We start from the raw sequence: 25,688 nt of genomic DNA, 5'->3' as shown, positions 1-25,688 counted from the left end.
GTAAGAATAGTTTTGGGGTTGTCTCAAGTTGTACATCTTCATAGTTAAAACTTTATGCTGCATAAGTGGTACATGTTCATACATGAAGCTTTAAAGGGAACACTAGGACATTCTGGTTGTGGTTCAGTGAAATCGTCTCTATTTATACCGCAAATTATGAATTGCATTGCTTAAATCCTGGTAGGTTTTAATACTCATTTTGTAGTGCTCTGATTAAGGTTTTTATCCTATGAATGGAGCCATCGTAGTGCCACACATCACTAAGAGATCTGTTAGGGGTCATGGCCAGTTTGCTTTCTCTACAGTTTCCCTTCATCTTCTTTCTTACTTACATAAAGTGTTCTCTTATCTTCAACCAGCTGCTGCTTCTTACAGATCCTTGATCTGACCCAAGGAGCTCATTTTCTTGCCAGTTTAACCTCCTAAGAGGGCAACCTGACCTGTGACAACCTACAATAAGAATCCATTCAGGCCAGCTGGTGTGGCTTATGAAACCAAGCATTGGAGTTAGCTTGACAACTTCCCTGCGACAAACTGACAATCTATTTATGTGAAGTGGTTGAACTAGTCTGGCTAGTAACACTTGAGGCCAAGCGTTAGAAACACTCACCATGCAAGAGGGATTGTATCAAAATCAGAACTGCAATTTTTTTGGCTATGGTGGGTTAAATCAGCATGACGGCTAGGCTTGCTGGAAAGAAAAGTTAATAAACCAAAAACCTTCATTGTTGGAGGCAGTCCACCACAGGATACAGTTGATTTCTCTATGGTGTAGAATTCAGGCTACTCATGAATAAGTCAATAGATGCCTTTCACCTTTTCAACCGTTCTTGTTTTTTCATCTCCACTATAGTTTTGTAGTTTGTACTGGTCCTTGATCAATACAAGGGTCTTTATCAGGGAGGCGTTTAACGGGAACTTTTAGGTTTCATACACATATTAGCATGTATTAAGAAGAATAGGTTTCATCATATGAGAACATATTCTACCAATGGCTTCTGCATGGCATGAAATGGGTGAAGCCTGTAGTGGAATCTCTTGGTTGATTGCAGTGCCTTGACTAAATGTACCCTCATGTGTGTTGATGTTTTCTTTTCGGTGGCATAAAATGAACGGCTGTAATAATAGCGTCATGATTTTGTGCCTTAGGTCATCACTCATCAGTAGAGTACAAGGTGAAGAATGCAAGCAAACATATTTTAACCTTGTTCTTTAGACAGAACCCATCTTCTTGTTGGATATTCCAACTCGGGATTTTTGTTCTAAAGTTCTATCTGCACAATAGGCAACATGTTAGTCCATTCTAAATGTACAGATAAAACCTTGTAGTAGATTTTAGCACGTACAAGAAGCCTCTTATAAATCAATAGAAGAGATGAAAAGTACAAAACAAATTGGATATTTTTATTAAAATAAAGAAAGTGAAAATGTACAATGGGGTTCATCACTTCATCTTTTAGATATTGGAGCATGAGAAGGTACTGCACCTACCTTGAGAATGCATCCTTTTAAAAGGAAAAAGAAGAGAAAGAAATGGATCCCTTTTTCTTCTTTTATATATGTTAAGAGGCAAGAGCCTAGATTTAGGGAGCTGTCATGCTTTGTTCCCTTAATCTGGCATAGAACTAAGGTCATCTAGTTTTTAAATGTGTCAGTCCCTCCATCTAGTTTTTTTACATTTTTGGGTTGTTCAGGTTTTCTTCTTTCTGTTCTGAAAGTAATCCAGGTCCATTGATAAATCATAAATGTAATGAAACCAAGTAAACCCCTCATTGAACACTGATGATGAATCTGCATTGTATTGGGTTACTTGCTTAAATCCATTTGTGCTTGGCTAGAGAACTTTGTTTGAGTCTTACTAGTTTAATTAGATTTATTTTTAAATGTCTAACCAAAATTGAATTATTGAGAGGTGAAATTGGGTCTTCACTTGGGTAGGAATGCTGTAGCCTGACTTTTGTGACTTTTTCATTGCCTTGATTAGACTAGAACTTTGACCAGGATAGTATATGTTGCACTAAGTTGCTGTTTGATTACCATGGATATGAAACCAAACTTCGGAATTTTGGTGGGCCCAACTCAAAGCTTGTGGTTGCAGCAATATAAGATCTAATGTCTGTAGATTTTGAGATCCTCAAATGTTCCTTTATCAGAGGTTTTAACCCAGCTATCCTGCTTGGTTTTTAGGTTTGATGTTTTCTAGTGTAAGGTTTTGATCTCACTTTCAGTCTGTGATCCTTGGTAACCACACATACCTACCCTATGGAATAAGCAGGTTGGCCTTAATTAGCTGTTTCTTATTCTTAGTTGAATTGCTTGAACAGAGCAAACTTTTAGCCACTATAGTCAGTGGTTCGTTCCAAAAAATTGCATGCTATAGATAACAAGTATTTTGTGTAATAACTAAGTTTTTGGATTAACAAAGAATTATCTGTCTCAAACTACCAGATACAAATAATTAAATGGAAATACACGACATTGAACTCACACATATTCAAATGATGGCTTTTTGCTCCTGTTTGAATTCTCAAAAGTCGTTGACGGTTTATCACTGTCCTTTTTAATGTTTCCTTCGGTTCATGGGTAGCTTTAAGTATTGCATGAACTCTGTTTTCAATTATTTGTCCAACTCCAGTGTTAACAAGTCTAGCCATTGTGAATTGTTAACAAACAGTTAAAATTAATACTGTTATTTAATCCATTGAAGTCCCTTTAATTGGTATTATTCTATGATACAATATCCAAATCAACACTGCATTGCTATTATTTTTGCATTTTTATGGTGCAAAATTGGAAATCTTTGAATGTAATGCCTTTTTCTTTGGTTTTCTTTCATGTTGCTTGGTTACTATACTTGGTATAGGAATTCTATCCCTCTAATGGTCTGAAAGAGGTCTTTTTGGTAACATATGGTTCGCATACTAGATGATATCCATGCACGCAATCATGCTATTGACTGATTCCCTCTTATGCTGCCCCTTGGTGTAAGAAGCACCTATCTAAAATCTTTAAGAAACCACTATTAGCTGCATATATTATCACTATTAATGTCCATTTTAGTGTAGTAGACTACTCCATATGATGCTTGTGTTAATTACTCTTTTGTTTTTTGTGTAACTTTTGTTAATTACTATTGCTTTTGCTGTAAGCATGTTTTTAGTTAATTATTATTTGTAGTGCTAGAAATACAAGTTTCGTAAGGTGTATAATTCACCATTGGAACTGTCTCTTACCTTGTGCAATCTGTGATTGAAGTGCTAAATAGTTGTGCATGATTACTGTCTAACTGGTTATCTTATCACTAGCATTCATGAAGCTAATATTAATTATTTAGGAGTTGGCATGATATTTCTTAGTTCAATCATATTCTGTTACCCAAACTACTTGTGGTCATCATAGACTAACAAATATGTAATCATAGAGCCTCAGTTCGTCTATATTTGTCAATGCTTTCCATTATGTCTATTTTCTGAGTTCCATACAGCATTTTATCTGCTTCTCGACGTGTAGTTAAAGTAAGCTACTGATATTTTATACATGAATTTCATGAGTTGTTTTGCAGGTTAGCTGTTGTATTTCTGGCCTTTGATGTGTTCTTTGCTATCTTTTGTGTTGCCTTGGCTTGCGTAATTGGGATTGCTCTCTGCTGTTGCTTGCCTTGCATCATTGCAATACTCTATGCTGTGGCAGGACAGGTTAGAGGAACATGATGGTCATCAATATTTGAGAAAACCACTGATGAAATATCATTTTGAATCTAATGATTGTGTTCACTTGGCATACAAAAACAGGAGGTTGCTTCAGATGCCGACATCACTTTGCTGCCAAGATATAGATATAGACAAGATGGTAGCGAAAGTGAAAAGAGGAGATTGGATGAGGGATCCATGGTACCAATTGCAAGAGGCTCTGAAGTCTTTGCAGATGAGCGCCCACTTTCACCAGATGATGCAGTAAGCTTTCCAACATGTATATAATGTTTTGATATGTCCTATTTTGGAGAGAATGAAAAGTGTCAGATTATTAATTTTTAATGCAAAGATTTCACATTATATGCAGTGTTGCTTCACGGTGGGCATGCAGTGACCTGCCTGAGGCCATCCATCTTCGCATTTCTCGAGATGGGTGCAGTGTCCATCTCAAGAAATGTTGGGATAGATGGTTAGCAGTACGGGAGCTGCATACAAATGGCCTCTTAATGCAAAAATAAAATATCATAGACTAAAACTTTGTAAACTAAGTTGTTGAGAATAATTTCATGTTCAAAATTCGGTGTTTTAGTAAATAGAAACTATGGAATTTGGAAAATGTTAAAATAAGTTTTGCTACAAGCCAGAGAAAACATTGAAGCATCAAGTGACAGGTTTGATAAAAAGGAAACTTTAAGACTTTTCATATTATTGTATTATTTTTGTGATAGTTTAAAATTTTTTGTCTTGTAAGAACTAAGGTTTTTTCATGAAATATTGCTTTAGATGTCACTTATGAGGATATTGCTGAAAATATTGTGAGCAGCGTGGCAAAGGTTTAGGACGGGAGAATAACAAGCATTTTCTCATGAGAAGTTGAAATTTGTTATTTCTCATGTTTGTATTGATAAAATATTGACAAAAAAAAATTACAATGGACTAAAAGTAAAAGCATATATGAAAAAGAATCAATCGTTACCACTATTTATTGTTCTAAACATCTGGCAAATGTCACATTATATAATTTGTATTCATATTTTTCCAGAAAAAACTGATATTTGTCATATGATTGGGAGAAATGATTTATTTAGTTGCTTTGGATTGAGCTTGTGAGGTCCCAAGGGTGATAGTTACCTTTTTTAAATTGATGTTTTGAGCTGTGAAAATTGTCTTAATTACCTGCAACTTGGTTGTCCTTGCCAAATTTTTGTTGTCGCCAATTTCATGGCAATATAGTGGGAATACTTGGTGATTTCCATAAGTTGGATATATTTTTTCTTTAATATCTAGGCTAAAGACAAAAAAGAATCACATTTCACTTATGAAAGTGGTGTAATCAATTGTTTGTAACACTATGAAAACATAATTGAGTTTATGTTATGAATTGGTAGGTTGTAAGTAAGCGGAATTACAAATAACAAAGTGTAGAACACTTACAAGTCTAATAATGGACAAATACAAAGAGAATAGATAAGCACTTCAAGTGCACAAACAAATCTACAAAGGGACAATGACAAAAGGCTAACAAAAATAAGTATTATTGAAAAAGTGAGAGAAAGGAATAATGCATGCAAAGGGGGAACAACCCTTTATATATAAAAGGGAGAGAGAGGGACCCTTGGAAGCTCCCCACTCTTAGAGTCGTTGGGGAGCTCCCAACGATCATATTTATGACTGTTGGGGCCCCAACGACTCCAAGAAGTGGGGCCCCAAAGCTCAAAAAGAAAGGAAAAAATAAAATGAAGAAAAAAAAGAAAAAATAAGAAAAGAAAAAGTTGTTTCTAATAAGCAACTATTAATACATGTAAAATGACTGAAATGCCCTTATCGGGCAATACATTAGAAATACATATTTATATATATATAAATATGTATATATATATATCTATATCTATATCTATATCTATATATATATTTAACACTCTCCTCCAACTTTACAGGAAAAAAACCAAAAGTTTGTTAAGGAGAGAGAGAAAATGAGGAGCAGGAAGAGCTTTGGTGAAGAAGTTGGTCAACTGATACTCCGATGTGACATATGACAATGTAATAGTTCCTCTTAGATATTCATCACGAACATAATGACAATTCATTTCAGTATGCTTGGTGCGCTCATGGAAGGTGTGATTGCTTGCAATATAAATTGCACTTTTATTGTCACAACACATCTTTGATGGTGTTGAGACGATGATACCCATATCACTGAGAAGACTTTTAAGCCACACAATCTTCATTGTCGTTATAGCCATTACATGATATTCGGCTTTAGTTGAGGATAAAGATACTTTTTGTTGTTTCTTGCACCTCCAAAAAATTAGCGATTCTTCTAAAAAAATACAAAAACCAGTAGTTGATATTTTATTATTTGGATTACCTCCTTAGTCAGCATCAGTATAAGCAGTTAAATCAAAAGATGAGGAAGAAGATAAAAAAAACTTTTTCGAAATGGTGTTTTTAATGTATCGCACAATTCTCATTACTGTTGCCATGTGCATTGTGGTAGGGGCATGCTGAAACTGGCTAGCCGCATGAACATGAGCAATATCAGGTCGGGCGATGGAGATTCAATTAATTAACAATATAGAGTAAAATCTTCAAGCAATACACCATCTTCGAGTCTTAATTTAGCATTTATGACTTCTGGGGTCTCTACCTTCTTTTCATCTGAAACTCCCGACTTAGCACATATGTAACAGTTAATTTCATTTGAGAGAGAATATATCATCTAGGAGATTAGGCTACTTCAATGCCTAAAAAATATCTCAAGAAACCCAAGTTAGACATATTGATCATACATAAGTTTTGCATTTTATTCATTCATTTTTTATGCATGATCCGTAGAAAATTGCATTAAAAACCCATTCTTATCAACATTTTTGAGAAACTATTTTAAATTGAAAATAAAGAAAAAATTGCATATTTCAAGCTCTTCCCTGCATTTTCAGTGTTTTAATTAGTTTAGAACTTTTTAATTTATAGTTTAATTAGTTTATAAGTGTTCAACTAATATTTTAATTAGTTTAGAAGTGTCCTCTATTTGAAAACACATTTTTCTAGAGGTGTTGTTTTGGAATTTTTGAAACTTAATCGGACCTCTTATGAAAAATCCTGTAACCTAATTTTTCATTATAAATACTATTTTTCCAGCCATGGAGGGGTCTTTTCTCTTGGAAAACACAAACCTCTGTCTTCCTCCCCCTCTTCTCTTCTTCTCCCGTTTCACTCTTGGCCGGTTCCTCCCTCGGTTCTTCCTTTCCCTCTTGTTTCATCTTGCTTCTAATCCTTGCTTTCACTGGCTTCTCCTTGTCCCCATCGTCGAAGGTACGTGCAGCTCAGAGGAAAGATCATCTCTTCTTCTCCTTTTTATTTACTTGTCATGTTTTTTATTGCCTATAGTGTAGATTTACTTGTCGTTTTAGCATATGATAGAGTAACCTGTATTTATTTTGATTACATCATACTGCTGTCCCGTCTGCGTGAGATCGAGACCAGATCTGCCATTATTGATAGGCCTGGTCATTTACCAGATCGACGTGAAATGAATCAGATTGATATTTAATCTCGTTGCTCCGCAGTCAAGCCGTGTTGCGAACCGGATACCTTTCGAGTGCTGCAAATCAGCATGGGTGTAGCCTCCCCCTGAATTCCTTTCGCTGGTTGCAACTCGGTTTGGCAACAATACTTAACCTGTCACACACGCACAACTGGGCATAGCTATCGCATGTTATTAATGTCAATCACGCATCAGCGTGATTGATGTTAATAACAGTTTTTTGGCAGCAAGTGTGCTGAACAAAGTAGGTCTTAATTTGTTGAATAGTCTTAGGATCATTATAATATTTTATTCGTTTTATTTAGTAGACGTTATTTGGTGTCTTATATGATAATGTGTTATTGTTTTTCAACATCTTTGCATGAATCCGTAGTGTAGTTCATGGTTCTTTTTTTTTTTGCTGCATAGTTCACATCATATTATAATGGTTAGATTAAGTTTTAGGTTATTTAGTTAGATTGTCATTTTTTCTTTAGTCAACGTCTGCCTCTAATCAGTATCTTAGTTTATGTTACAAATTAATCAAATTTTAACCTATAGGTTCTATTATTTAGTGGGTAGTGTATTCGGCTATAGCATATGTTTACAACCAACTTTAGTTAATTAGATCAATATATCTTCTCTTAAGTTAGTTCTGAATCAATGTGCTTCCAAGTTTAGTCTTCTAAAATTTGTTTAAATCGTTAGGTTTAATTAGATTATTAAATTTTAGTTTACGTTTTTTGTTGTTGTTTTGAATTGAGAGTATTAATCTATTTTAGTTTATTGCATACGTAGTTAGATTATATTTAGATTCACGTGTTTATTAGTTAATTAGTTTCTTTATTGTTTAAAGTTAGTTTAGTTGTTATATATTTGTTACTTAATTAGTTAGTTTGTTTTGCTATCTTGTCTTTTAGTGATTTATTTAGTTTGTTAGATTAGTTCACTAGATTCTTGTTTTGTTGATTTTTGATTCAACTAACCTTGAATTTGTGTCTAGTTTTGCGTTTTTTCTTCTTCAGGAAAGTGTTTAAACGTGCGATGAGCCCTCGAAAGTACCCTCAAAGAGCCCTCTGAGGTCTTGAAAAGGCCCTTCAAGCCCTTTAGAGCTCCTTTAAGGAAGCCCTTTGTGAAGGGCCAAGAACAATAAGCAAAGAAATATAAAATAAAATAGAGGCATCAAAAGGGACTAGAAGCTCAAGCATTGAAGATCCTTCTTCTTTTATTTTTAGCTTAGGGTTTATTTTATTTAATGCATTTGGTTTGTAACAAGGCCACTTAATTATTTTTATTTGTTTAAGCCCTCCACAGAGGGCCACACTCTTAGTTAATTAATTAATTCTGTTATTTTTCAAGGCAATAAAGAGTAGATTAGTTTTCTGTGGAATACAAAGTGTTTCTCTCGTTCTCTGAGATCGACCCAGACTCTATCACTCGTGTGAGTCAGTTTTTAGTATTTGGTGTCTCGCTTTCACAAAATCGTTTTTATTAAAAAATATCTTTTAAGATATCATTTTATAAAACTTACACCACATATCAAAAGTTTTCTTTAAGATTGATTTAATTTCAATAACTCTTTTTTTGTCATTTCTTGTGATGATCATATCATCAATATATAGAAGAAGGATCACAATTGTTATACCTATTTTCTTGACAAAGAGAGCAGTGTTAGTATAAAAACAAATGAATCCTAAATTAATCAAAACATTACTAAATTTGTCATACTAAGCCTTAGGAGCTTGTTTAAGACCATACAAGGCCTTTTTAAGTTTTAAAACTTTTTGATTTAAATTCACTCCTAGAGGACCAAGCTCTCCATTCAAAAAAATATTTTTAACATCTAATTGGAAAATAGGTCATTTTTTAATAGACGTAATAGCAATGAGAGCTCAAACACTTGTCATTTGTGCTACTGGGCAGTGGCGGAGCCAGGAGTTTTTCGTTGGGTGGGCAGACCTCGGGTCTCAGGGACAATGCTATGGTCTTGAAGGACGATCCATTTATTCGGATTAATGGCGGAGCCAAAAAAAATTGGTTGGAGGCACAGTCGTTGGTGAAGAGATAAAACTTAAATAAGTCTTTGAATTATATTGAAATCTATTGGTTATCAATGTAAAAAAAAATCAGCAATATTTATCACAATATACTCAAATCATTTGAGATCAGTCTTGCATACATTCAGCTCAAATAAACAGCAAGGAACCATAACATTATGCTGCTTTCCGAAAGCAGCTTCTAAAACTTAAAACGCACAATCCAGAACCCGGTTGAATGCAGATTCGAACTCGGGGAGTGACAGACGCGGGTCCAAATTAGGTGGAAGCTTAGGGTGTATGTGATATCGCTGCCACAGGAAGACATAAACGTGTCAGCACCACTTGCTGATTGCTGTCCTGGGCGAGTGCTCGCCACCTAAAACAAACTGCATCTAAATGACAACACATCACATACGATAATATCCAGAACTGATTGCTGGATTAAAAGTAAACATACACTTATTTTCTGTTTGTCACACACCAGACAAATTAAAACACACATAGCGGTAGGCATTAGCATACAAGAGTTAAAATCAGATTCTTTGTTTCTTTACGAAATATCGCTGGAGGCACAATATTTTTTTTTTCGGTTTCAAATTCTGGGGTGGGCGACTGCCCACCCATGCCCACCCCTGGCTCCGCCACTGCTACTGGGGCAAAGGTTTCCTCATAATCTATTTCATATTCTTGATCATACCCTTTGGCAACTAACCTTTATTTATATCTTTTTAATGATCCATCACTTTTGGTTTTAACTTTAAACACCCATCTACGTCTTATAGGTTTCTTGCATAAGGAGATATCAAGTATTTTCCATGTGGTTGGCTTTCTTTAAGAGCATTAAGTTCAAATTTCATTGTTTCATTCTAATGAGGGTATTGTTTGGCATCATTATAATGAGTTGGTTCATAATAAGAGTAAAGAGTTATTAAACATGCTCTAAAGTTTGGAGAAAACGAGTCATATGATACAAATCTACTTGGAGCATTAGAGATATAATTTGATTTTCTAGGTTGGGATTCTTTTAAAAATGTTTTGAGAGAACTTGCAAGGGCACATGGATGATTACCTTCACCCTGTCTAGTATACACGTGTATCATTTGATACATGTTCATTCAAATTCTCATGTTAATCACTATCCTTATGATCAAGTGCATGCTCACTACTAGAGCCATTGTCAAAAGATTCAAATACCTTAATAGAGATGGACACATCATTTCTTGGTAATAAATCAAATAGAAATGAATAATCAAATTTTTCTCTTGGTTCTTTGTTATCAAACTCATTTTCAAGAAAAGTAACATCTTTTGAAACATAAAGTTTGTTATTTATTGGATCAAAACATTAATATCTTTTTTTATTTTCTCCATAGCCTAAGAAAACACACTCAATGACTTTTGGAGATAGTTTATCATTTTCATGAGTAAGAACATAACACGTACAACTAAAGATTCTTAGTCTTTTAAAATCTGGAGTCACGTACAACTAAAGATTCTTAGTTTTTAAAATCTGGAGTCATTTTAAAAAGCTTTTCAAATGGAGAAACATTGTTTAATGAGGACGAAGGCATTCTACTAATTAAGGAAGTTGAGGTTAGAACGGCTTCAGCCCAAAACGTTTTGGAATATCCTTGGAAATTTAAAGAGTCCTAGTAGTTTCTATTATATGTCTATGCTTTCTCTCCGCTAACCCATTTTGTTGCGGAGTTCTAGGATAAGACCTTTGATGACAAATTCTATTTTGTTTTAAGTAATTTTGATAATCATTAGTCATATATTCTCCTCTCGAATCCGATCTAAGAATAAAAAGGATGCTTAAAAATTGATTTTAATTATTATATGAAATTCTTTAAAAAAAGAAAACATATCGGATTTGTGATTTAGAAAATAAATGCGTGTATCTAGTTAAGTCATTAACAAAAATAATGTAATATGAGTAACCTTATTTTGATATGATAGGTGAGGGACCCCATTCATCTAATTGTACTAATTCAAAAGGCCGTATAGAAACAAAATTTTTGCGAAAAGGGAATTGCTTTTATTTTTCCAAAAATTCAGTCTTTATAAGATGTTTTTTTCATTACATGTATTTCTTAAAAGAGAAAAGAGACCCGTCTTCGAAAAGCTAGGGTGGCCAAGTCTTTTATGCCAAATATCAATACTTTTGACATGTACAAAATTATAAAATGACTACAAAATGACTTGAGTGGAAGGGACAAAAAATTCATAAAATGAAGATCACCTCTCTTATGGCCTTGCCTAAATCAGCTTCCCTGACTGACGATTCTGCACAGTGCAATCTTTAGGTGAGAAAGAAACTTTGCAACCATGATTGAAAATTTGAGAGACGAAAAAAAAGTTTAAATTTAATTTTGGAACCATCCTTATTTTGTGAACAAAAAATTTTGGAATCAAGTGTTCCAATACTTTTTATTTTTAAAGAAGTTTCATCGGCCGTTGAAACATAAGATGAAGTAGGATTAATATAAACTTTGGAAAGAACATTTTTATGAGATGTCATATGAAATGAAGCACCCGAATCAAGAATCCACGTACCCAGAGGAGACGAGGAAGATGCAATGGCGGCACCCGAAGTGGAAGATGATTTGAGAAGTTGTTGAAGTGCTTTCAATATTTGATTAAGCGTGTCTTTAATTGTGAAATTGTCTATGAAGAGACAATACTCATACAAGCATAAATACTTTAGAAAAGAAGTGTACGAAAGCACTCTCACAACACTTGAATAAAATACGCAAAAAACGTAAAAATAATAAACATGCAACAATGCATGTATTTTATAAAAGGAGCAAATGCTTGAGACTCTCAAGCTTATTTTACAACAAGGGAGAACACCCCTATTTATACAAGAGCAAAGGGGTGCAAAAGGGGGCTCCCAAAGGAGTCATTGGGGAGCCCCCAACGGTCACAATTGTGACCATTGCCCCCCCCCCCCCCCCAACGACTCTATTGGGGGGACCCCCAATGCACCTTTTTGTAAAGCAAAAAGGAGAAAATAAAAAATAAAGAATTACAAAAAAATAAAAAAGAAATACAGCATATTTCAAATGAAATATGCACAAAATGTAAAAAGACAAGAATACCCTTTTTGGGTAAAAGAGAAAAAGGGAAAAAATATATAAATATATATACTTATATATAGAGATATGTATACATATAATATATGTATACGTATCTCTATGTATATAAGTATATATATTTATACTTACAATCATGTTTTTGAGTATACATTTTAACACCCCCCTCAAACTTACGGTGTGATAACCGCAAGTTTGTCAAGAAGGAAATGAAATCTGGGCGAACAAAGAGCTTTTGTGAAGAAGTCCGCAAGTTGATACTCAGACGTCACGTATGGTAAATCAATGACCTTCTTCAAGTATTCTTCCCTGACATAATGACAGTCTATCTCTATATGCTTTGTTCGCTCGTAAAAGGTGTGGTTTTTGGCAATATAGATTGCACTTTTATTGTCACAACACAACTTTGTTGGTTCTCTGATAAGCACTCCCATATCTTCCAAAAGGCGTCAAATCCATACAATTTCCATGGTAGTGGATGCCATGGCTCTATATTCGGCTTCGGTGGATGACAGAGAGACCTTCTGTTGTTTTTACATCGCCATGAGATCAAGGACTCACCTAAGAAAACACAAAAGCCAGTGGTGGAGTGACGGTTACTAGGGTCACCTCCCCAATCTGAGTCAGTATAAGCAAGTAATTTTAATTCAGAGGAAGATGATAAAAATACTCTCTTGTTCATTGTTCCCTTTAAATATCTGATGATGCGAAGGACAACACTCATATGAACGGTTGTAGGAGCGTGCTGAAACTGGCTGGCGATGTGTATAGCATGAGACAAATCAGGCCGAGTAATGCTAAGGTACATTAAAGAACCTACCAACTGCCTGTAAGGAGTAGGATCAGTTAGAGGAACTCCGTCGTCAATTTTCATTTTTATTCCCACGACTTCAGGAGTCTTGCAAACTTTGTCATCAGAAATTCCTGATCTGTCAATAATCTCACAAGCAAGTTTAGACTAAGATAGAAAATAACCACGTTGCGAATAGGCAACCTCAATTCCAAGAAAATATGTCAGAAAACCCAAGTCTGACATCTCAAATTTTGAAGTCAAGACAGACTTAATACCCTTGACTCCTTGAACATCATCACCTGTAATTAGCATGTCATCAACATAGAGTAATAAAATCACAATTCCTGCGTTAGATTTTCTAGTAAATAGAGCAGTATCAGTATAACATGAGGAAAAACCATTTTCCATCATTACACTTGTAAACCTGTCATACCAAGCTTTGGGGTCCTGTTTTAAGCCATAAAGGGCTTTGCGAAGGCGAAGAACTTTGTCTTTAGGAATCTTCATGCCTGGTGGGGCATCCATGTATACTTCTTCGTTAAGATCACCATTTAAAAAAGCAGTTTTCACATCCATTTGAAAAATGTTCCAATTTTTAATAGATGCAATAGTAATAAGACATTTAACTGTAACCATTCGAGCTATAGGAGCAAAGGTTTCTTCATAATCAATTCCATATTCTTGCCTATATCCTTTTGCGACTAAGCGAGCTTTGTACCTTTTCAAAGACCCGTCGCTCTTAGTCTTGACCTTAAAAACCCATCGACAACCTATAGTTTTCTTTCCTATGGGTAGAGTTTGGAAATCCTAAGTTTCAACTTTTTTAAGAGCATTAAGTTCATTTTGCATAGCTTCTTGCCATTCTATACATTTTTTAGCTTCTTCAAAATTTCTTGGTTCAAAATAAGAATGAATGGCACTAAGACAAGCCCTATATCGGGGTGAAAAGGAATCAAAGGAGACAAAACGAGTTGGAGGTCTCCTATTCCTCTCAGATCTTCGGTGATCGAGAGCAGAAACAAGTTCACTATATTGATCAATAGCACTTCTAAAGGTGTCTTGGTTTCTATGTGAATAGGTTATTGAATCACTTGAAATTCTGTTATCTTGTTCATTGAGTGGGTTATGTTCTTCAACATCACCATCAATTTCCTCATCATGGTTTGATGATATATCATCATCACTAGATATATCATCATTACTAGACAATAAGTCAAAAAGGAAGGAGTAATCAAAATTTTCTTGTTGAGAAACATTTTTTTCAAATCCATTTTCATTTTCTAAAAAAGTTACATTTCTAGAGACATATAACTTATCATCTCGAAGATCATAACAACGAAACCCTTTTTGAGTTTCAGAATATCCAAGAAAGGGGCAGGGGATAGCTTTGGGAGAGAGTTTGTCATTTTTATTCGTAAGTATAAAACACTTACACCCGAAGACTCGTAACCTATTGTAATCAGGTTCAAGCTTATATAAAATCTCAAAAGGGGATATTTTCCCTAATATCTTACATGTTAAGCGATTTATCAGATAAACAGAAGCAAGAGCTGCTTCAGCCCAAAAATTTTTAGGAATGTTTTGGGAAATAAGAAGGGTTCTAGTGGTTTCAATGATGTGCCTATGCTTTCTTTCGGCCAACTCATTCTGTTGAGGGGTTTTAGGACAAGATCTTTGGTGAATAATCCCGTGATCCTCAAGATATACTTTAAATTAGTTGGAGAGAGACTCTCTTCCAGAATCACTTCTAAAAATCTTTATATTACTGTTGAATTGATTCTTGATCATTGAATAAAAGGTTTTAAAACACGAAAAAACTTTATGTTTGAACTTAAGAAAATAGATCCATGAATATCTGGAGAAATCATCCACAAAAATGACATAATAAGAAAAGCCTCCTTTTGAGACAACAGGTGCGGGTCCTCAAACATCGGAATGATCAATTTCAATGGTTTTAGATGAGAACATAGTTCTTTGCTCAAAAGGTAAACTTTGCATTTTTCCGAGAATACAATCATTACAAGAAAATGAACTTTTACATAGGTCCTTCGCAAAATGTAAATAGGATAACTTGGTGATATTAGGATGACCAAGTCTCTTGTGCCACATATTTATATCTTTGTTTCGGGCAATATTACAAAAAGATTTTGGAACTTGAAGAGATTCCATATAGTATAAGTCTCCTTTTCTAAAGCCTTCCCCAATCAATTTCCCGGACCGACGATCCTGTATTAAACATTTATCACACGAAAATTTAATATCGCAACCATGGTCCGAGAGTTGAGAAACAGAGAGAAGGTTTAAGTTTAGTTTAGGTATGAATCTAATTTTTGGAATGAAAAAATCTTGAGTTTCAAAATTACCTATTCCTTTAATTTCAAGAGAGGTTCCATCCGCAGTGGAAACAAAGGATGAAAAAACATTTTTTGAGTAGTTGGAAAGTGAAAACATGTTTGGGGACATATGAAAAGATGCACCTGAGTCCAAAAGCCAAGAGACTTTACCTGGAAAGGAAGAAGTAGACACGGCGGCACCGGATGTAGCTCCTTTGAGGAGAGGTTGAAGGGCTTCCATTATTCGATTTAAAGAGAGTGACCCACTTGATGATGCCTCTTCCTTTTGTGGTACACCGGTGGTAGCCATGGCGAGAAACTTCTTCCATTTGGGACATATGGGCTTGATATGCCCCGGTTCTTTACAAAAATGACAAATAATCTTGCTATAGTCTCTCTTTCCTCTTTGTCTACCATCACCTCCTTGATTTTGTGATTTGAAATGAGGAGGACGATAGGTCTTTACATTATTTCCGGGTCTTGATACGACATTGACCTCATTGTTTTCTTCATAATTACAAGGAACCGCAAGAACATTTGATCCTTGTTTACATAAACTCATACGAGTCTCTTCACCACTTAATTTGGTGAGAACATCTTCAAGAGAAGGAGTAGTAAATGAGGATAGAAGTGAAGACCTTATTTGCTCAAATTCCGGTCTTAACCCATTCAAAAAATTGAAGAACCGATCTTCTTCAAGTTGCTTGTGGCGGAGTTCAATTGCCTCTCCACTCCATTTTGGTTCAAGCATGGAAAGCTCATCCCAAATGGAGGAGAGGTCGGCAAAATATTCCCTAAAAGACATTTCACCTTGAGTAAGGAAGAGGGCCTTCTTTTGAAGGTAATACTTATGGGATAGATCTCTTGATGTATACATTTTCTCGAGATAATGCCAAGCTTCCGATGCTCTTTTGAATTTGACAATATTGGCATTAATCTTTGTTTCAACGGATGCGAAGAACCAAGAAAGAATCTTGAAGTTCTTCATTTCCCATTCGTCGTGCTTCTTGGAGTATTCTTCAAGAGCTTTGATCCTTTTCTCTCCCTCAAGAATCTTGATCTCACTTCCGTCTATTATGGTTATTTTGGGTTCCGGTTCCGGAATTGTGCCTTGCACATAACCCCATAATCCTTTACCTTTTATGTGAGCCTCCATGTTCCCGGCCCAAATATGATAGTTGGACCCATTTAACTTGAAGCCAAGAGTGAAGTGAGACTCTTTTTCACCCATTAAGGAGTAAAGAAAAGGAGAAAAGGGGCGTACCAACACAATGCTTCAACTTCTAGCTTGCACAAGATCCTTCTAAAATATTTGAGAAGCAAGATCCACCACTTCAACTTCTAAGGATCCGAAGGCATGGTTTTCGAGGCACTTGAAAAAAAGGAGAATCCCACGATCCTCAATCACCAACCGAGCTCTGATACCATGTGAAATTGTCTATGAAGAAACAATACACATACAAGCATAAATACTTTAGAAAATAAGTGCACGAAAGCACTCTCACAACACTTGAATAAAATACGCAAAAAGCGTAAAAATAATAAACATGCAACAATGCATGTATTTTATAAAAGGAGCAAATGCTTGAGACTCTCAAGCTTATTTTACAACAAGGGGGAACACCCCTATTTATACAAGAGCAAAGGGGTGCAAAAGGGGGCTCCCAAAGGAGTCGTTGGGGAGCCCCCAACGACTATTGGGGGGACCCGCAATGCACCTTTTTGTAAAGCAAAAAGGAGAAAATAAAAAATAAAGAATTACAAAAAAATAAAAAAGAAATACAGCATATTTCAAATGAAATATGCGCAAAATGTAAAAAGATAGGAATACCCTTTTGGGGTAAAAGAGAAAAAGGGAAAAAATATATAAATATATATACTTATATATAGAGATACGTATACATATAATATATGTATACATATCTCTATGTATATAAGTATATATATTTATACTTACAATAATGTTTTTGAGTATACATTTTAACAATATCTCCTCAATTTTTTGCTTGCTTCTTCTTTCTTAAGAGTGATTTCTCCAACGGAAGCAATCTTACCTTTAAACTTAGGACATACTGGTTTAATGTGTCTCTGTTCATTACAATGATGGTCAGTGACACCCTTCCTATATCCACTATTATAGTTGGGCCTATTATCATAGTTATTTGGTTTTACAAAGTGGGGTGGCTTATAGGTTTTTACATTGGAACCCGACCTAGTAACGACCAAAACATCATCATATTTATGGATCATGCCAAGACAAATTTATTCTTGACATATCTCGGCAAGAGCATCTTCAATAGCCATAACTTTTGTCCTATGAAGGAGATAAGCCCTCATTTGTTCAAATTCCGGTCTTAGACTACTAAGGAATTGAAAAAAATGCTCATTCTCAATTTGCTCTCTTTTCATTTCAATATCTTTGGGAGCCACCTATTTATGCTTAAGAAGAGCTAATTCATCCCAAAAAGGAGACAAAATGCTAAAATAATCTCAAACACACATGTCCCCTTGCTTAGTGGATCTAATTTTATCTTAACAAAAATATTGTCTAGCAAGATCCTTTTGGGTATACATACCCTTAAGAAAGAACTAAATTTCATTGGTTCTTCTAAATTTAGTAGTGTTGGTATATATTTTTATGTCAACATTGTTCATAAACTATGTCAAAATTTTGTTATGGTTATTTTCCCAATCTTCTACCTTTATTTGATGATCATTAATGGCTTTAAGATGATCATCTTCGATGAACGCTTTTTCAACACCTCCTTCAACTTTACTGAGCTTCAACGATGGTTCAAGAAAGGTTGTCATAAGAAAACCCCAAAGTTTCTTTCCTCTAAGATGATTTTCTATAGTCGATGCTCACATTAAGTAGTTAAGATCCATTAAGTTTGAAGGAGAGCTCCACTCTTGATTCATGCTCCATGACGACAAAAAAAATATTGAAATAAAGAAAGTGATAACAATTTTGTCACGATCTTCAAACACCACAAGGAATGCTTCTAAGATCAAGATAACCCAAATGACTTTAATACCATATAATGAAGTAAGCGGAATTACAAATAACAAAGTGTAGAATACTGGACAAATACAAAGAGAATAGATAAGCACTTTAAGTATACACACAAATCCACAAAGGGATAATGCCAAAAGGCTAACAAAAATAAATATTATTTTTGAACTTAGTTGATTGTTGGGAAGCAGTCCAACTGGTCGTTTCTGACCGTTGGAGGCAGTCCAACAATTGTTTCCCCCTTTATGTTGTATGGATTTCTCTATAAATAGAGCACATTTGTAAAGTGTAAAAGCATGCTTTCTAGCATATGAGTTGTGAATATAAAAAGACTTATTTCTATTGTGTTCTTCTGAGATTTATTCTCTTTGTGAGATTGTATTCGGTCCATTAGAGGCAATGCTATTGTGGCCGTGCACTTGTGTAGCCCTTTGTTGGCATTGTGATTGTGCACTTCTTGTTTCATTTCATGGTATTGGAGCCTTGGGATCTTGTAGTATTAAAAGTTGTCTTAAGTGTGCTCGCTTTGTGGTGGTGGTCTTTTTCAAATTTTATTCTCCAACCACAAGTTTTATTCTTTAACATGGGTGAATGAGAATCCGCCTTCGTCATTTCCTACAATCTCAACGAAAACAACTAATGTTGGCTACCACAATGAAAAACCATATCAAGGGGAAAAAACTTTGGGGTTTCATTACTAGGGCCATTATGAACTTTAACTAAAGTTAACGAGAAGAGAAGGAGATCAAGTCAAAGTCCTTTCCGAAGAACAAAGGGCGAAGGCTTTACTAGAATATCAACTAAAGCTAGCGTAAGAGATTATTATGGTTTCTTATCTCTTATTTGGGATGAGTTGGGTATGTTGGAACCAAAATGGGAAGGTCCGACTATTGAAATGAGAACACAAGTTGAAAGGAAAAATCTTTTCTCTTTCTTATATGGTCTTCGACTAGAATTTGAGCAAGTTCGGTCCTCTTTACTTCATAGGACCTCCGCTCCCTCTATAAGTAATGCTCTTGCCCAAATATATCAAGAAAAAAGAAACTAGACTTGGAATGCACAAGTCTAGTGATGAGGTGCTTGATGTATCAAGACTTAGAAGTTTTTATAAAAACCTATAAACCTCCGCACTTTGAGAAAAAATATAATGGAGGACATAATGGGAGAGGATATAAAGGAGGATATAGGGGAGAAAAGATTATTTGTCACTATTGTAAAAAACCGAGACACATAAGACCGGATTGTCCCAAACTGAAAAGGGTGACCATGGTAAATGAAGAGTCTCGAGTCAAAGAAAGGGAACAACTTCAATGATTTATCAATTGCTTAAATTGCGGAGGCCGTTTCTCAAATTCTAAAAGCTACTTCATCTACATCTGGTGCTGCCATCTCTTCCTCTTCTCTTCCAGGTAAGTCCTCTTAGATTTTGGATTCGGGAGCATCTTTTCATATGACTAATAATGATTCCCTACTATCCGATTACACTAAATCATATTTTTCATGTGTGTCAACCGCCGATGGTAGTTTTTTAAAAGTTAAAAGTATAGGAAATCTTAGCAATGATTCAATTTTTTTTTTGTTCTAAATATTTGAGTTATTCCAAAACTCGATTTAAATATATTTTTGGTTTCTCAAATTTCCCATTATGGGTATAAAGTTGTCTTCCCATTTAAGGCTTGTTGGGTGCAGGATCTTTAGTCGTGAAAGCTGATTAGGCAAGGCCATAAAAGATGAGACTCTTTATGTCTACCTAAAGAATACTTTTGTAACCATATCCAAGAAATTAACTTGGATCTTTGGCATAAATGATTAAGACATCCAATTGTATCCAAACTATCGCTTTTTCCATTTTTGAAAAAATTTTGTAAAAAAATGAATTCGTATGTAAAGATTGTATACTAGGAAAAATGCAAATGATGCCTTTTGTATCTAAAACTTCTTTAACTAATGAAAATTTTGAATTAATGGATTCAGATTTTTGGGGTCCCGCTCCCGTTATGTCAAAAGGTGGTTATTCATACTATGTTACATTCATAAATGATTTTAGTAGGTACACTTGATCTACTTCCTTAGACTCAAATCCGAAGTTTTTTTATGTTTTAAAATTTTTCATAATCTTGTTAAAAATCAATTCAGCACAAATATTAAAACCTTCCGCTCCGATTGAGGGAGCGAGTTCCATTCAAATGATTTCCAATCATATTTAAAAACTCATGTTATTCTACGTCAAAAATCTTGTCCAAAGACTCCTTAACAAAATGAAATTTTTGAAAGAAAACATCGTCATATTATTGAAACTACTAGAACTTTACTTATTTCAAAAGAAGTTCTGAAGAAGTTTTGGGTCGAAGCCACCCTAACCATGGTTTATTTAATAAATAGAATGCCTTTTCAAATTTTAGAAAACAAATCTCCAATTGAAAAACTCTTCAAAATTTCACCCGATTTGAAAAGATTAAGAGTTTTCGGATGTAAGTGTTTTGTACTTCTTGAAAAATACAACAAACTCTCTCCTAAAGCTATTGAATGCGTGTTTCTTGGGTATGTTGAAAATAAAAAATGCTATCGATGTTATGACTCTAAAACTGATGAACTTTATGTATTTGTAACATTTCTAGAAAAAGAAAAGAGATTTGATCTTGAGAAAACTAAGGAAGAATCCGAGTATGCCTTCTTGTTTGATTTATTGCCTAAAATCTATCATTGAAAATGATGGTTAAGATAATGATAATGTTGAGTCAAATAATGAACCATGTGAAGAAGGAGAACCAACTCATAACATTATAGAATACTCTAGACATGATAATGGGGAACATCCATGTGTTTTTGAGAAGTATAGCCAACCAACAAATGTACAAGAATCTAGTATTAGAAGATCTGAACGAATACCTAGACCACCAAATAGGTTTGTCTCATATAAATCATTCTCACCAAATTATAGGGCGTCTTCTATTAATCCACTCATATCATGAACCATCCAACTATAGAGGAGCCAAAGATATAAGAGACTGAGTAGACGCTATGAAAATAGAATTAGATGCTTTACATAAGGCTCATAATTGGGAAGTCCAATACCTTCTTAAGGGAAAGAAGACATACGTTGTAGATGGGTATTTAAGGTCAAAACAAAGACTAGACTGATGGATCTCCAAAAATGTATAAATCAAGATTAGTTGCAAAAGGGTACTCTCAGGAATATGGTATAAACTATAAGGAAACCTTTGCCCCAGTTGCCCGCATGACCACCATTAGGAGTTTAGTTGCAGTAGCAACCATTAGAAAATGCCATATATATCAGTTAGATGCCAATAATGGTTTCTTAAATAAAAATTTAAATGGAGAAGTTTACATGGATCCTCCTCCTAGTTTGACTATTGAAAATGAAATGGTTCTTCATTTTTGAAAAACTTTATATAAGATTAAACAAGCCCTTAAAGTATGGTATGATCAGTTTAGTGGAACTATGATAAATTTTGGATTTAAATCTTGTTTTACTGACACTGCACTTTTTGTAAGATCTACAGGTACTTCACTTATCATTTTGCTCTTGTATGTGATAATATGATCATCATTGGGAATGATCAGAGGGAAATTGAAGAAATTAAAATTATGCTTAAGAAATCTTTTGATACAATTGACATTAGTTTTTTGAGATATTTTCTAAGTATTAAAGTAGCATACTTGTAACAACCCCAACTCATCCCCATTGAAAAGTGATTTTTTTTATAGACATGACACAACCCAAACCACAAGGGATCTTACATTAAATCAACAATCAATTAATTAACTTTATTCATAAATAATTAAAGTTTAAGAACATAATCAAATAAATGTCAATAATAATGGAGCATATTGTCCCAAAGAAAATATCAGAAAGTAGTCATGCAGCCTCGTAAGCCCTATATAGCAGACGTCCTCGTCACTCGGTTTCAGGTCCTGTGAAAAACGTAAAGGGTACAGGGTCAGAATCAAAGATCCGGCGTACAAATTCTTCTAAAGATCCAAATAAGCTAGAAAAACATAAATCAAATCCATGCAATATTTTTAGAACATAACTACAATAATCTCACAACTCACTAGCTATTCATGCATTCAAGATTAGATGTTATGCATTGGCAATAGCTAACAGAAAAATAAACAAGTAAAATTGCATGAACTAATGCCGAACATTAAATATGCATGATATTAATGCATATGCACGAGTAACTGATTATTTTATTATCAGAATTTTATTTTGTATTCATGTCTTTATTAAATGAGTACAAGTTTAGTTCTATTTTTCATTAAAACTCACAGATATTCATAACAGGCACAACAATTTTCAAAATTCAAGATAGGTTCCCAGTTGTAGCTTAACATACAATTTGTATTTTATTACTGGGTTCTACACTTGTCCCTCGACCGTTGTTAGGAATCAACACCATCCATCAGAACATTAGAAATCAACATCTAATGTTGGGACACAAGAGAAATCAATATCCACTGATGCCACTTTTTTGGTATACCAATAACAACAACTGTTTCTACATACCACCCTCAGGCAAAGTGGTGGAAAACTTCCTAAAATCATGGTCAGGAGGCGAACCACTGTATCGAGTTTAGGGGCACAATCGCACATGTAGTTTTAGTATCCTCACGGTTTTCCAAAACCGCCATCTAGGATTTTCACACTGTGTAAGGGACATCTAGGAAGAAAAACATTAATTACACTCTTTTATTTCTTTTATCTTTTTATCAAAAGACATGTTCTTTACAAAAACTTCATTTTGCAAATCAACATGCAGAATACAGCACGGGACCTTTGCTTGTTATAATATTTAACAGTGCAATTAATTTTAGAAAACCAATAAATTTTATATGGATTTTTGTAATGCATTCAACAAAACTCAGAGCAACACCTGCTCGTGGCCCATATGACCTACACTGGTTCACATTCAGACCGCTGATGCATCTCATGTAAAAACCACAGTGAACATGTGATCACACAATTATTCAAACATGTCTACAATGCTCATTCACACACAATACAAATGTACACGTAAAGTAATTACATATGCATATGAATACATGATTGCAAGATACATCCTGTCTCATGATTCATCTCACGCATAACATGCAAACATGCACATGATTATGTTAATACAATAACAATATAACTTCAGAATTCACGTAGTCATAATATACATATTTATGTTAACAAAGTATTAAATTTCATGAGCATATGTAAACAACCAATATTTGTGCCAATTCGGGCAAGCTCGGGATACCAAACATAAATACCGGGCCATAGCTATGTTGATGCATCTTTGTGCATGGAAAATATCATGTATGCATACAACTATACAACATAGTTACTAATGATGACATCATTTTGTGGGAAATCCGATCAACATACATTCGGGTTTGGTCCCCATACAAGTAGTGACGCCAGATCTTCAGCGTGAAGACAACTGTCACTATCTCCAAGTCATGAGTGGGGTAATTCTTTTCGTGCACCTTCAGCTGTCGAGAAGCATACGCGATGACCTTTCTGTGTTGTATCAAGACACAACCCAGTCCGGTCCCCGAAGCATCGCTGTACACAACGAATCCGCCCGTCCCAGAAGGCAAAGTCAATACTGGGGTCATAAAGCTCTCCTCACACCGAGGTGACCAAACGAACTTCACTCCCTTCCGTAGAAGCCGATTCCTCGGAGCAACTATACGAGAGAAGTCATGTATAAATCGATGGTAGTAGCACGTCAATCCCAAGAAACTCCTGATCTCTGTAACTGTCTTCGACTGTTCTCAAGACAACACTACTTCCACCTTGTCTGGATCAACCTTCACGCTCTTCTCTGAGATCACGTGGCCGAGAAATATCACTTTATCAAGCCAAAACTTACACTTCGAGAACTTATTATACAACTTATGTTCTGTCAGTGTCTGCAACATAATCTACAGATGCTCTCGGTGCTCCTCTACGCTCTCAGAAAAGATCATAATGCCATCGACAAATACAATGACAAATGAATCTAGTCACAAATTAAAGACCCGATTCATCAGGTCCATGAATGTTGTAGGGGTATTGGTGAGTCCAAAAGACATCACAAAAAACTCATAGTGCCCGTATCTAGACCTGAATGCGTTCTTCAGAACATCTTCTGTCCTGATCCGCAACTGATGGTACCCGAAATGTAGATCTATCTTAGAGAACACCTTTGCCTTTCTTAGCTGGTCGAAGAAATCATCAATCCTAGGCAAAGGGTAGTTGTTCTTCATCGTCACCTGGTTCAGCATGCCGTAATTTATGCAGTCACATGGACCCATCATTCTTCTTGACAAAGAAAACATGTGTACCCCAAGAGGACACACTTGGTCTGATGAAGCCCATTCAAGAAGTTTCTACAGCTTCTTCTTCAGCTCAACCAACTATGCAAATGCTATTCGATAAGGTGCTCGACAAACTGGTGTTGTGCTAGGCATTAGCTCGATCGAGAACTCGATCTCCCTGTGAGGTGGCAAACCTGGCAAGTCTTCGAAAAAGACGTCCGAAAACTCACGAACCACGTTCAACTGGTCTAAAGGTGTCGCCTGACTGTCTGTCATGGACACACTGGCCAAGAACACCATACAACCCTGCTTATGGTACTTGGAGATCTTCAATTCCGAGACAATCTTCACCTTACTCACCGGCCTAGTCGCCTGGAGTACCAGTGCAAACAAGTGGGCACGCTCCAACAAAACTTTCTTTCCCCGACACTCAAGGGTAGCATTGTGTCTGGACAACCAGTCCATACCGAGAATGACGTCATAGAAAGTCATATATAGTATGATCAGGTCGGTAGACAACTCATTCCCCTCGATGACTACTCAAACGACAAGAAGATATTTTCCTAAAGAAGACTTACCCATCGGAGACATCACATCAAGCACTTTTTCTAGGCAGACGGAACAAGGTCGAGCAAACTCGCAAAAGAAGACAAGATAAAAGAATGGGTAGCCTCCAAATCGAACATAACACTATCAAGATTTATTAAAAATTTTGTATCCTAATCAAACCTATCTCCTTAGGCTTGATCTCCACAACAATCATAACCATACAATCACATCAAATTTCCTTAATTCTCACATAAGGACTTAAATTAAGCTATGCCTATTGTCAACAATATGAAAATTAAACAATTTAACAATAGTACGGATAAAATATCAGGTAGCT

The 25,688-nt window shown here is 35.2% G+C and overlaps 1 protein-coding gene across 1 annotated transcript in view; it reads left to right on the top strand.

Moving 5' to 3' along the window:
• The window catches only part of LOC149841052 (E3 ubiquitin protein ligase RIE1-like), a 65,951-nt gene that overhangs the window by 24,592 nt on the left and 15,671 nt on the right, over window positions 1-25,688 (top strand). The window contains exons 3-4 of the mRNA XM_090003560.1: window positions 3,563-3,695; window positions 3,792-3,953. Of these exons, the coding sequence (XP_089859686.1) occupies window positions 3,563-3,695; window positions 3,792-3,953 (295 nt within the window). The remainder of the gene's footprint in view (window positions 1-3,562; window positions 3,696-3,791; window positions 3,954-25,688) is intronic.

Source organism: Nuphar pumila, chromosome 4 (genome assembly GCF_984573655.1).
Source record: "Nuphar pumila chromosome 4, dmNupPumi1.hap1.1, whole genome shotgun sequence".
NCBI lineage: Eukaryota > Viridiplantae > Streptophyta > Magnoliopsida > Nymphaeales > Nymphaeaceae > Nuphar > Nuphar pumila.
This window is presented reverse-complemented; position numbering and strand designations above follow the sequence as displayed.